General features: G+C 33.9%; 1 protein-coding gene across 1 annotated transcript; it reads left to right on the plus strand.

The window, feature by feature from the left end:
* The first annotated feature begins 10,630 nt into the window (after positions 1–10,630).
* On the plus strand, positions 10,631–11,803 carry LOC122052257 (brassinosteroid-responsive RING protein 1-like). The gene has a single exon (XM_042613702.1). It carries the CDS (start codon positions 10,646–10,648, stop codon positions 11,198–11,200), a length of 555 nt encoding a protein of 184 aa, XP_042469636.1. The 5' UTR covers positions 10,631–10,645; the 3' UTR covers positions 11,201–11,803.
* Positions 11,804–13,733: the final 1,930 nt, after the last annotated feature.

Consider the following 13,733-nt stretch of genomic DNA (forward strand, 5'->3'; position numbering starts at 1 on the left):
AACATAGAACTAAGAGTAGTTTTAGCTAAAGCATGCCCATTGGAAGAATTCGACAAACTAAAAATTGAAAATGCTAAGTTAAAAGAAAATTTAGAACAATTACAAAAGGGTGATGCATGTTCACATGTTCAAAATTTTAAAAAATTTTAAGGACTGAATTGGTATTTCAGATATCATAAGGGGCAAATTATAAAAGTATCACAAAAATACATTCCTAAAAAGTATCTTGTTAATCCAGTAGATAGGAATCTATACTAGGTTAGTAAATCATGTTTAAAGTAGATTTTCTTTAATTTAATTGATTTGCTAAATTATAATTGCTTTACTTATAAAAGAAAATTTCTCCAAACTTTCTTTTAGAATTTTTTGCTCAAAATTTTTATAGTGGTAAGACAGTAAATCATCTATTAGAATAAAATCTATTAGAATAAAACTTTTTAAAATTTTATAACCATTAATAAATTTTTAATGAATTTTTTATCAAAATATTAATCTTATTTTTTCGTGATAACCTTATTACAACATTGGATAGTTTTGTTTAACAATGACAAAATTTTTAAAATTTTTTGGAAGTTAAAAGTAATTTTAAAATTATTTTTGGGAAAAAAAGTTTTCCTTTTTTAGAAATTCAAATTATTGAATAATAATTCCTATAATTTTTCTAAAAATTGAACACTATTTTAGTAACCCTTATTTTTTTTTTAGATTTTTTTTATTACTACCCTTATTTTTAATGTGATCAAAGGAGGAGAAATATGATTAAGTCTAGCGGGGAACAAATTTTTTACAAATTGTGTTAAATTGCAAAGTTATTACACTTAATTGCATATTTATTTATTTCATTATTTTGGTTTAGCCCTAATTTAACTTGGGTTCATCCACATCAAAAGGGAGAGATTGTAAGTACCCTAGGATTTTATGATCAACCAAGTCAAGTTAGGCTCTGCGTATTTGATGTCTTGTGTCTGAGTGTGTAGAGACTTAAGAACGCAAGAAGTTGAGCAGAAGACGCGGAGGACGAGAAGGATGACATGAAAATCGAGTTGATGGGCTCATACATCTGAGGGACGAGAAGTTATGGAAAAGTACACTGATGGAACAAGAAGGACGAGTGTGACGCTTTTGAGGGATGAGAAGCCGGAGCGAAAGACAACTCGAGGAGAAGGCTAGAGTTGGGTTTTGGGTAATCTCAATTCTGGATGGCAAGAGGATCACCCAAGCGACCAGCGAAGAAGCCGGATGAGTCAGCACGAAGCTGACTCGTCCGAGCGCTTGGACCAAGTCCACGCGCCCGAAAGTCCAAGCACCCAGACTAGTCCGGGCACCCGGCCGACCTTACAACCAGCCAGGAGCCCTTTCAGGCCATTGCAGCATAGATCACTTTTGGCTCCACGTCAGCAATGGTCTAAGCACCAGGACCATTCCAGGCATCTGGGAGGGGATAAAATTTATCCCCATGTCATTGTGTAGCCATTGTACAGTGGATAAACTGCCACGTTGGAGGCGCCCGAATCACCATCAGGCGTCTAGAGATGCCATGTCATCAAAATGACTATTTCGACCAGTGAACTATAAATAGAGCCTTGGCCCTCTTAGTTCAGACAATGCTTTCTCTATACTCAAATATCTTATTGTATTCTTCATTGTTTGAGCTATCAATGTCCTATACGAAGTTTGTTCGCCTCCGACTTGTGTCGAAGAAGGAGTCTACTAGAAGAGATTCATTTGCCTTGGATTAACAACCTTCTCGGTTGTAAACCAAGTAAATTCTATTTGCCTTGTACTTTCTTTTATGCAGTTCAATTTTGTTTATTAAAGTGTTTTTATAACCTAACATTAAAAGAAAGAGAAGGGTACCTTGATTTAAATTACAGGGCTATTCACCCCCTTCTAGCCAGCTAGGGAGGGACCAACACTTTTCGTGAGGATACAGTGAAAACCCATATATGTAGGTATGAGTTTATTCCAAATTATTATAACTAGTATTGTCATGGAGAGGTATATATATTTGACCAAATTTGACCTTCTGTTGCAACATCATCCTACCTGATTGCTCAGAGGAATCAACAAGGTATGTGAATGCAATGCAATCAATGGTTTACGATGCAATGAATGCATATGATCAATCAAATATAGAGAAACACCTATGCTTGAAGTTTAGAAAATATATGATATGTTGAAGGTTAGTGAAAGAGAATTGTGGGAATACATTCCTTCTAGTCATTCTCAACTATCAGCTACTACAAGATTACTGAAAACGAAGGCAAAACATCATTTCTCTGAATAATGTTATGATAAAATATATCAATTGATGTCAAAGTTCCTCCTAGCTGATAACTGCATGATTGATAGCTTCTACAATACAAATAAATTGATTAAAGATTTGGGTTTATTAGTAGAGAAGATTTATTGTTATATCAATAATTGCATAATCTTTTGGAATGAAGATAGTGAACTAATGGAATGAAAAATGTGTAATCACCCTTGTTATAAGAAGAGTAGTCACATGCCTAGGAAGAAGAAGAAAAATATTTCCATGAAAATTATGTATTACTTCCCGTTAACTACTAGGCTCTAATACTTGTATGCATTTGCCGCAACAGCAAGCCACATGAGGTGTCATCAAAACCATATACATGAAGGAGATATAATATGTTATCCTTGTGACTCACCTGGGGTGGAAACATCTTAATACAACATTTTCCTTCTTTGCAATGGAACCACATAATGTGAGAGTTGGACTTTTCGTAGATGGATTTCAGCCATTTGAAAGTTATGGATAATAATATTCATCTTGGCCAGTTATATTAACATCATATAAATTACGTCCATTGATGTGCATGAAAGATGAATTCATATTTCTTACTATGCTTATTCCAGGTCCTTAAAATCCAAAAGGGAAAATAATTTTTTTACAATTATTGATTGTTAAGATAACCCATTTATGGAATATAGGGTCTGAGACTTATGACATTGCAAGCAAACAAATTTTACAATGCATGTAGCTTTGTTATGGACGATTAATAATTTTTCAGCATACTCAATATTGTCAGAATGGAGCATGGCTGACAAGTTAGCATGGCCAAATTGCATGAGTGAGTTTGATGCATTTCATTGCATTGCAATGGAAAGATATCCTGGTTTGATAGTCATCAAAATTTTTCACAAGTTGATTACCCATTCAGACGAAATAAGAAAATTTTCAAAAGGATTGAAATGGTTAGGAAACTTCCTCTAATATTAAAGACAGGTGAAGAAGTTCTTGATGAAATTAATAGTTATGGATTTATTCTAGTATATCAGGATGGTTCTGATGATATAAATAAGCTCATTATTAGAGTGAACACGTGTGGTTGGAGAAAAACAAGAATATTTTGGGAGCTGTCATATTGGAAGTATTTACTCATTCAGCATAATTTAAATATGATGCATGTTGAAAAAAATTATTCGATAACATCTTCAATATTGTGATGAATTTTCATCAAAAAACTAAAGATATAGCAAAATTATGTGAGGAATTAAGACAATTAGTAAACAAACCTGAGTTAATTAGAATGAAACAATAGGTAAATATCCAAAAACATGTTATACATTAGACAAAGAAGGTAAGCAAGTATTATGTACTTGGTTGAAAGCAATCAAATTTCCTAATGGATATACCTCGAATATGTCTCGCTATGTTGATATGAACATATTAAAAATGTTTGGAATAAAGAATCATGATTATCACGTGTTCATGCAAAGACTAATTCTAATAGCTTTCCATGAACTACTTCCTAACAATGTTTGGCAAACACTTATAGAATTGAGTCTCTTTTTCCAGATATTTGATTTCAAGGGCTATTATGACATCAGATATTCTTCAGCTTCAGATAGACATTCCTATGATACTCTATAAACTTGAACGAATATTTCCACCTAGTTTTATTATTCAAAGGAACATCTACCAATTCATTTACCTTATGAGGCACAACTAGGTGGTCCTGTGCAATATTGATGGATGTACCCATTTGAAAGATCTTTGAGGAAATTAAAGAATAATGTTCATATCAAAGTAGGAGTTGAGGGATCAATATGTAATGCATATTTGGTTGAAGAAACAACTTCCTCCTACTCTTATTATTTTGCTGATAATGTAAAAAAAATCATACATTGTAAGTGTCCTCAAAATTTTGATGATAATCAACCAACAGACCTAGAGATGTTTTCTATTTTCAAGTTTTCTAATAAAGCAATGGGTACAACTATTTCTAAATGGTTAAATGAATAAGAATATCATGTTGCCAGAACATATATACTCTTAAACTGTGAAGACGTCAAACCACACATAAGGTAATAATTCAAGTATATATACATATAATATTGAAGAATATTTCACACATTATCTAATATGTCTTCAAGTTACCTTCTTTGACAGCTTGTACAAACAATAACTACATTTATAAAATTCATCAATAAGTGCAGGTGAGGTAAAGACCAAGTTAGAGGATGAATTTGTTGGTTAATCCTAGGAAAACGTATCGATTCCACTGTACAAAAATTTTTGTACAAGTGTCGAACCTTTCCTTAAATAACCTATTGTGTTCTTTAGAAGTTAAATTAGGAATCACAGACGAAACTTAACATCATTGATTCCAAATTTAACTTATATGTTCTTAATGGTTTAGATTTGAATCGCAAACGGAACTTAACACTATTGATTCAAATCTACCTAAATTATTAATTCCATAAATATTAATTTCCAAAATTGGCTTCCAGGACTGCATGACGAGGCATATGACATTCTTGGATATGGGAGCAACCACCACAGCCTAGGCAAAGCCTTTTAAGGAAAGCTAATATTTATTTCCTTAAATAACTTTAGGTTAACCAAAAAGAACAATCGAATCACAAATTCAAAAAAGAAGAAAACACAAAATCGAAAAATAAATTCGATAAACTAGATCTAATTGCCTCTTGTATTTAGAATTCATACAAAGAAAAATAACTAGTATGATGCGGAAGAAAACTTTTAGTTACACTTTCTCTTTGTAAGCTAATGACCTCGAGATCTTCTGCCGTATTCCTCGCCTCGCCTTGGACGTCGTGTGGGTGACGATCCTCCAAGATGAACACCACCCAAAAGCTTCCTCCTTCTTCTTCTAAAATCTGGCCACCACCACCACCAAGGAGAAGAGAGCAAAGGGAGAGGAAGAAGGGAGAGGGACGACCACCAAGAGATCACCCAAGCAAAAGAATAAGAGTTGTGTCTCATGAAGCCCCCTCACCCCTTCTTTTATATTACTTGCCCAAGGCAAATAAGGAAAAACTTTTACAAAAAATAAAATCATCCAAGAGTTTTTCCTTTTCCCTTTTTATTTTTCCTTTTCTTTCCTCTTGATTGAATCAATCATCAATCAATGGTTGAGATCAATCCTATTTGGTTTAGGATTGGGATTGACCGGCCCCTTGCTTGGACACCAAGCAAGGTGGCTAACCACCATATTTAGGAAAGAAAAATAATAATTTTTATAAAATTTTACAAGAAGAAAACTCTTATAAAATTTTACAAGCTCTCTTTCCTAAAGTAAGAGTTAAAAAAAGGAAAGTTCTAAAAATTAAAACCATGTTTTAAAATTTAAAACTTCTCTTATAAAATTTATTTTTTCTAACATGGTGATAGAAAATTTAAATTTTAAAACTTCTTTTCCCTTTTTTCTTAAACCATGAGGATGGTTAAAAAAGGAAAGTTTTAAAATCTTTTAAACTCTCTATTTAAACATGTGGCCTAATTCAAATAAGGAAAGTTTTAAAAATTAAAATCTCTCTTTTAAAACTTATAGTTTTCTACAAAGAGAAGATTTTAAAAATTCAAAACAACCCTCCCTTTTTGAATTATTGTGGTCGACCCCTACAAGCTTGGTCACCAAGCTATAGGGCCGGCCCTTATAAGAGGATGTGGCCGGCCATTGCTTGGTCACCAAGCAATGGTCCGGCCCCCTTCTTGGACACCAAGAAGAACCTTACATTTGGATGGACTTGAGGCTATAATGAGGCTACGACAGGGACCTAGAGGAGAAATTGGTTTTGTCCTTCCAATGAGCTTGAGTATCCCATGTTCGCCCCGAACACACAACTCAAGTTCATCAATAATAACTCATTCCACTAGAGAGTTATCACCGCACTATCACACACATCACAAATTACATTATGGGCTCCTTCTTATCATGAGTGTGTTAATCTCCCTGTGTTTAAGATTATGTATGTCCACTAATTAAGTAAGTTACTGACAACTCACTTAATTAATATCTAGCGTGTCATGTCGGACTAGGTCCACCTGCAGGGTTTAACATGACAATCCTTATGAGCTCCTCTTGGGGACATTCTCAACCTAGATAACTAGGACACAGATTCCTTCTATAATCAACAACACACACTATAAGAAATATCATTTCCCAACTTATCGGGCATATTGATTTATCGAGCTAAATCTCACCCTTTGATAAATCAAAGAAATAAATATTAAATATATGTGCTTGTTATTATATTAGGATTAAGAGTACACACTTCCATAATAACTAAGGTTTTGTTCTTTTACTAAGTCAGTACAAAAAGAACATACCTAAATGATCCTACTCAATATACTTAAAGTGTATCAGTGTAATTTATTAGTCAAGATAAACTAATACTTAATTACACTACAACTATACTGATAATTTATTCCTTTCTATCTTAGTCACGAGCAACTGTTTATAATTTATAGAGAACCGACAACATGATCTTCTGAGTGTGACACCACACTCCATGTTGTCTACTATATAAATTAATTGAACAATTACATTTAACAAATAAATACAGATATTGACCAATGTGATTCTTTTATTTTAACAAATAAATGTTTACAAAAACTAGGTTTTTAGTATACACTCCAATAGAATTTGCATATTAGTTTCAAATTTATGTAAGTTAGCAATTAAATTATTTATTACAATGCAATTATATTATATATGAATCTAACTTATATAATAACTACTATTATAGGCGAACGACTATAGAATATCATACGTGGAAGATGAAAGATTAAAAGATCTTGCATCAGGACTTCTCCACAACATAAAAGTCTACTCAAGTTATTATGTTAATGGATTCAGATTTCATGTGGCCCAACATGATTCACAAAGGCTTAAGTATAATTCTGGTGTTTGCGTAAATGGATCAACAAATAATAATGATACTCAATTGGATTATTATGGTAGACTTGAGGAAATCATCGAGGTTGAGTATCGAGCTTTACCTTTAAAAAGGTGTGTATTGTTCAGATGTTCATGGTATGATCCAACTCCAATAATAGGTACCAGAATATATCATTTATATAATTTAGTTAAGGTTAACACAATCAAAAGATTCAGCAAGTTTGAGCCTTTTATCTTTGTAGTACAAGATGGCCAAGTATTCTATTTTGAGTATCCAACAAAGAGAAGAAGATCTAGTGAATGGTTAGTCGTGTGTTTGATAAAGCCTCGGTCAACTATAAAAATACCAAACACCATAATTGCCCAAAATCATGATGCATATCAAAATAAAGAAGTTGAGATACACTTAGTTGATTCAGAAATACAATCCACATCATAATTACTTATAGATGTCAATGCCACTTATGAGAAAATATATGATGGAGAGATGTCTAATAGTGAGGAGATTGATGTACTAATGCAGTTTAGTGATGAGAACTTACAAAATATTAATTTAGTTGATTCAAAATATCATCAGGTGATTAAAAATTATTAACAATGTCATGACATAATATATGGATTTATTTAAAAAAAAATTCATCTCCCTAGTTAGAAGACAATATTATTTCAAATTTGTATATCTTATATTATGGTTTTCCATATATAGTCATACAACCATCACATAGAACACATGGTGACTAGACTATTTTGAGAGTTGTTGGTGACTAGTAAGTAATTATGTATTTAGTAATTATTCTAGTAATTTATATTCTTTTTATTTATCACACATATCTCATACATGATATTTTTTCTATGTAGCTTTGTCCCATTCGTCACCAAGTAGTATCCTACATATCAAAAAAGTTTAGAGAATGATTGTCCCCTGCCAGTACTACATGGTGGCTCATAAACAAGGACATGTAGAATTTTTATTATAGTTAATTTTTTATAAGTATTTTGAATAGAAAACATATTTATAGTTAACATGATACTAATTGTCAAAATATATTATTGCAGAAAAGATATGTTTGGGTGAAGGGCCAAGAGGAAATGTTCAAAAATATTGGGAACGCCTACTTCTCTAAATTGTACAGGGACATGTTGTACAAGTGGAGGTAGAGGAGCACCAGGCTATCCAAGGTCTTTGATGCAGTTTGGCAGTCTTGGAGAGCCATTTGGGTTGTCTAGCATTGGTAGGACAATTTAGTGATTGCTCGAAGCGATCGTAATTCAGAGGCTACCAGGTCGATCACCAAATCCACAAAGCATATTGTTGGATTCTGTTAAATTGTGGAGTATGCCTCTGACTTGGTAAGTTTAAAATTAAGTTATATAAATATTTCTTACATATGTTTTATTATATGTTTATTATATTTACATTTTTTGTACACAAGTTGCTGAATTACAGAGATCTCCCACTTGTTGGGAGATATTTAATAAAACTCATAAGAAGAAAGATGAGTTATTTGTTGATCGGCGTTTTTCAGCAATTAACGTAAGATTAATAAATTTCATGAATAAATTTGTAGACTTTATGTGCAGGTTAATAAAATTATTATCTTGATATAAGAAGCAATGCCCACTATAGTTGTTGAGGCATCTCAGCCTAGGGCAGAGGGAGAGGCGTCACAACCTCTTTCTATCAATGCAGTTAATGACATTTATTATGATATCGTTGGTGGGAGGAAGACGACCTCCATCTACGAGCTTGACTATCATGCCAGAGTTATCTATGAGCGGATGATGGCTTCAAGGATCACAGGTAGTCCTAGTTCCTCCTCATCTAGTGAGGTACGAGAATTGCAGGAGGAAAATGAGAATTTATGGATTTGACTATCGTCATTGGAGGAGATGATGGTTGGAAGGGATGTAGAGATATGAGAGATGCAGTAGTGACAAGTTGAGATTGATGCTATAGTTCGTCATATGCAAGCAATTGTAGCGACTTTTTCTCCGAATTCACAGATATGCCACCTTCATCGTTTGGAGTCCAAGGAGACCAAGATCCCAACCATTTTCTTGTTGAGTAGATCATTTTGAGGTATGTTATTATTTATCTTAACTTTTAATTTTAGTGAAAATAATGTTATTTTTAATAATTATATGCATATATGATTGTATTATGTATTTCTATGATCAATTTTAGATTTTATATATTTTTATATCAGGGACATAGGTATATATTTTTAAATAATGTCCACTAGCTTTTGTTTATCAATTTAAGATAAGTAGTTATATCTTTTGTAGTTTAACATCGCATTTTCTATTCACAACTAATCTCAATTAAATTTAATGCACGACCAGAGATGATTTTATTTTTGATTTTGATTAGGATGAATTGTATTTGATAACTTTGTCTTGTTCCTTATTTTGATTAGGATGATGTAAACTTTATCTTGTATTGGATATGATGGTCTATTATAGATTTTTGTTTATTAGATTTGGATCTGTGTTTGAATTTAATATTATGTATTCATTTTGCATTTTAATTCATATAGATTGTTGGAATGTAATTTATGATGTGTAGTGAGTTTATTATATTGTAATTTGTGATGTGTAGTAAGTTTGTTATGAGTTTTGTTTTGATGATTTACACGTTTATTGTGAAAAACATAGTTTGTGATGATTGTAATAGATTATATTTAAATGTAAACAAGGAAAAATGAGGAAAAATAGAAAGAGCTTGCTATGTGATAGCATAAATTAACGACGGATTATTTAAATATTTATCTCTAGTTACGATGGAAAGTTATTTTTCCGTCGCTGAGTGTAGACAATTGGCACTAGTCATATTAAAATTAGCCTCTACCGCTAAATATAGCAATGGATATTTAAAATTAACGACAAATCTTATATATTTATCGCTATATTATCAACACATAAGTGACAGTGACGATACATATTCTATCATTAATCAATTACAATTTATCTTTAATGATAGAATAGCGATGGGATATTTCTATTGGTATAATTTTTTATTCATACAAATCACAATTCATCACTTAATTATCGTCGTTCCCAACAACCGCCCCACAGTGGTTAATTATACATATATAGTTGTTGAACGACCCACGCAACTCCATTCCAACTACTTCAACATTTAAAACATTAATTAAATTTAAATCTACAATATTTTAACCAAAAAAATAAATTTGTATGATAATATATATTATCATTTTAATCAAAAAAATATTAGATTAAAAAAAATTCTTTCTTAGATTTTGTCGTTACGAGTCACCAGTCACCAACTCCACGGACCCATGGAGAAAATAAAAACATATGATGCCCGTGTTGAATGCTGATAAGCTTCCATTGTTGACCCGACTTTTCCTAGGATTTGACAAGATATATGCAAATGATAAACCTTGTTTTTATTTTATTTTATTTTATTTTAATTTGTTTATCTATAAAATGGTCCATTACCAAGTAAGGAGATGGCCAACCACCCAAAGCTCTCTAGTAGGGGGATCGTCATGGGCTTCCCTTCGAAGGAGTATTTGGTGGTGCCGAAGCCGGTTGTGCTCTTCTTCCTCTTCCTCGGCTATATTAAATTTGCCATCTTGATGGCCCTCTACTGCCTTGGCCTCTATGACTCACTCGAGCCGCTCATCTCTCCTTTGGAAGAGTTTGAGTTCTACTTCTTAGATGGTATTGAAGTTTCACCATTGACGAAGCCTACTTTTGAGGCCAAGAAGCAGCTAAAGGTGGTGGAATTCGTTAGCGTTGCGCATAAGTACCACGTGGAAGAAGATGAGTATGATGACCATGATAAGGGGCCAACATGTGTTGTTTGCCTAGGCAATTTGGAGGCGAAGCAGAAGGTTCGAGAGCTCAAGAATTGTATCCATGTCTTCCACGTGGAGTGCATCGATAGATGGATGGATGCCGGTCAACTAAATTGCCCTTTGTGCAGGGCAGATCTATTGCCTACTATCTCAAAGGATGGCAAATGGGGAAGCTTCCTTCATAGTTGGGGGAGTCGGGAGTGAGATTTTTTAAAATTTATTTCTACTTAATTATCAAATTAACCTTTTTTTAATATATATTTAAGAAAAACATGTTCGATAGATATATTCATTCATCAACAGAGTTGGGTGGAGGGTTACTTGTGATGAAAAAGAAGTTCCGGTGTTACTTGTCCAGATACTTTGTATTTGGACTTGGGGTCAATGCAGGTAGTTGAGATTGAAATGTGTTTGACAGCAAGGGAGAAGGACAAAGGAAAGAAGGAAGGAATTTGTCGCGACTCGCGGGTAGGAGCCTGTAGCCGTTCTATATGTGACTTCGAATGTAACAGGGAGCTCAAGCGCGTCTAAGGGTTGTTCTTTGTCTTTGTCTTTGTCATTGTTGGCTTAATGGAGAATTTTGCTTTGGAGGAAAGAAAACTCGTTCGCAAGGAGAAGCGACGGAAGAATAACGTGAAGCCATTTGTTGTTTCCGTCACCTTGTAGTGTCCGTCACCTTGTAGTGTCGAATGTGATGCACAACAACAAACAAAGAAAAAAAAAATCCTATATTTAGCAACGGATTTATTCCGTCGCTTATGTAATTAGCAACGGAGTATATTTTATCGTTTAGATTTTTATCGCTAACATTTTTCACGACAAAATATACAAAGCTATCGTTAATTAGCGATGGTATATATATTGTTGGTACATTTTATATTAACGGACTAACTCATATTTTGATAAATGACAAATAAGTTAAGTTAGGTGTTATCGTAATTTAACCTTGTTACCGAGTATGTAAGATTAACTAACTTGACGGGTCAAGAGGACCTGACATCAAACGGGAAGTTTAGTCGGGATATTTGATTTTCGAGTGGCTAAGTCTGAATGTACGATTCCGACAGGAGATCAGGATGTGCGATTTCCGAGTGATGAAGTCCGATTATGCAATTTCGACAGGAAGACCTGGTGGGTTAGATTGAAGTCAAGGAAGTAACTTGACACACGGTAAATAGAAGTAAGTCACTGGAGGAAAGTGACTAAGTGAGGGTGCGTCCTGGTTGAGGGGATAGTAGACGTCAGTCCAATTTAGGTATATTTTGAAAATCTAAATTTAGATCCTGATTGGCTCTAGAGGGTAGAGTCTAAGTCATAAATTAATTATATTATTATTGTGCTAATTTTGTTTTGCAGGCTAAATATTATCATGTTGGACTAACTTAACTCGCAGGGCAAAAGGAGCAAAAAGGCCTCAAGTGAACAATACCAAGGCGCCTTTAAGCATTGGAAGACACCTTCACACTGTTCATGGAAGGCGTCTTTGGTGCTATGGAAGGTGCCTTCTAAGGGATAAAATTTAGACTTCGTCGCAGATAACGAGTAACGAGTAACGAGTTCAAGATCAGATTTGATACGTTGGAGGCACCTTCAAGGCTATAGAAGACGCCTTCCAAACTTTTTATAAGAGTGTCTCGAGGAACATTCAAAACATAACTTTTATACGAGCATCTATGCGTCCGATTAGCTTTCCGTCTACTCCAGCTTCCTACTGTTGCTTTGCTACAACTCTGCTATGCCCGAGTGCCGCCGAGAAGCCGACCAAAAACCGAGCTCGAGTCGATTACCTACAAAGCATGTTTGGTAACAAAGTATTAATTCCTGTACTTAATTATTGCAAGCGGAAAGTGTAGCTTGTTACATTTTTTGATTCTTTTTATACTCGATCCCCTCTTCTAGCGGTTCTGGAAGAAGTGTTTTAGTGGATTGCCCATTGATAGGTTTGCAGGACCTAAGCCTTAGAGTAGGAGTCGCCGAAGGATCCGAACCAAGTAAAACTGAACCGTATCTTTTAGTTTTCTATTTTTATTTGTATTTCGCACGTACTTTGATTTAAAAATAAAAAATATAAGATTTTTGAAAACCACATGATCCATCCCCCCTCTCACGCACGTCTCGATCCAACAAGTGGTATTAGAGCAGGTTCTGCTATGAATTGGTACAACCACCAATCAAGTTAGGGGAACGATTTTAATTCTTTTTCGGATTTTTATTTTAACGTATCTTATTTGAATTGGTAAAATTTACCTTTTCATATAACTATTTTCTATTTGGTTTTTACTCGAAAGTGATGCAACACCACTCGAGTACATTTTTTTTTCTCTCAAGCACTACTAATCTAAGACCAAATCTTGATACCTCCTTTTAGCTTTTCAATTTAAGTGATCAAATGACCCAAATTGAGGGATTCATCACCGCTTGTCCTCCACTCTTCAATGAAAATGATTTTCAGTATTGGAAGAAAGGGATGGAGGTCTACTTAAATACGAACATCGAGCAATGGTTCACTATCTGATAAGGGTACCAAGTGCTTGTAGACGAAGCAACAAAAGTACCACTTGATCCAGAAAGATGGTGTCTAGATGGTATGAAGAAAGTCCAAATTGACTCAAAAGTGTTAAATAAAATCCAATGCGGACTCACAAAAAAAGAACTCAACTGAGTCGACCCACACGAGAATGCAAAGGAGTTATGGGAGAATCTCATTGAACTACATGAAGGAACCAACGATTCAAGG

Source organism: Zingiber officinale, chromosome 3A, assembly GCF_018446385.1.
Source record: "Zingiber officinale cultivar Zhangliang chromosome 3A, Zo_v1.1, whole genome shotgun sequence".
Classification (NCBI taxonomy): domain Eukaryota; kingdom Viridiplantae; phylum Streptophyta; class Magnoliopsida; order Zingiberales; family Zingiberaceae; genus Zingiber; species Zingiber officinale.

Excerpts from the sequence above, each read along its gene's own strand:
- LOC122052257 (XM_042613702.1), top strand. The coding sequence starts at position 10,646 with ATGGCCAACCACCCAAAGCTCTCTAGTAGGGGGATCGTCATGGGCTTC.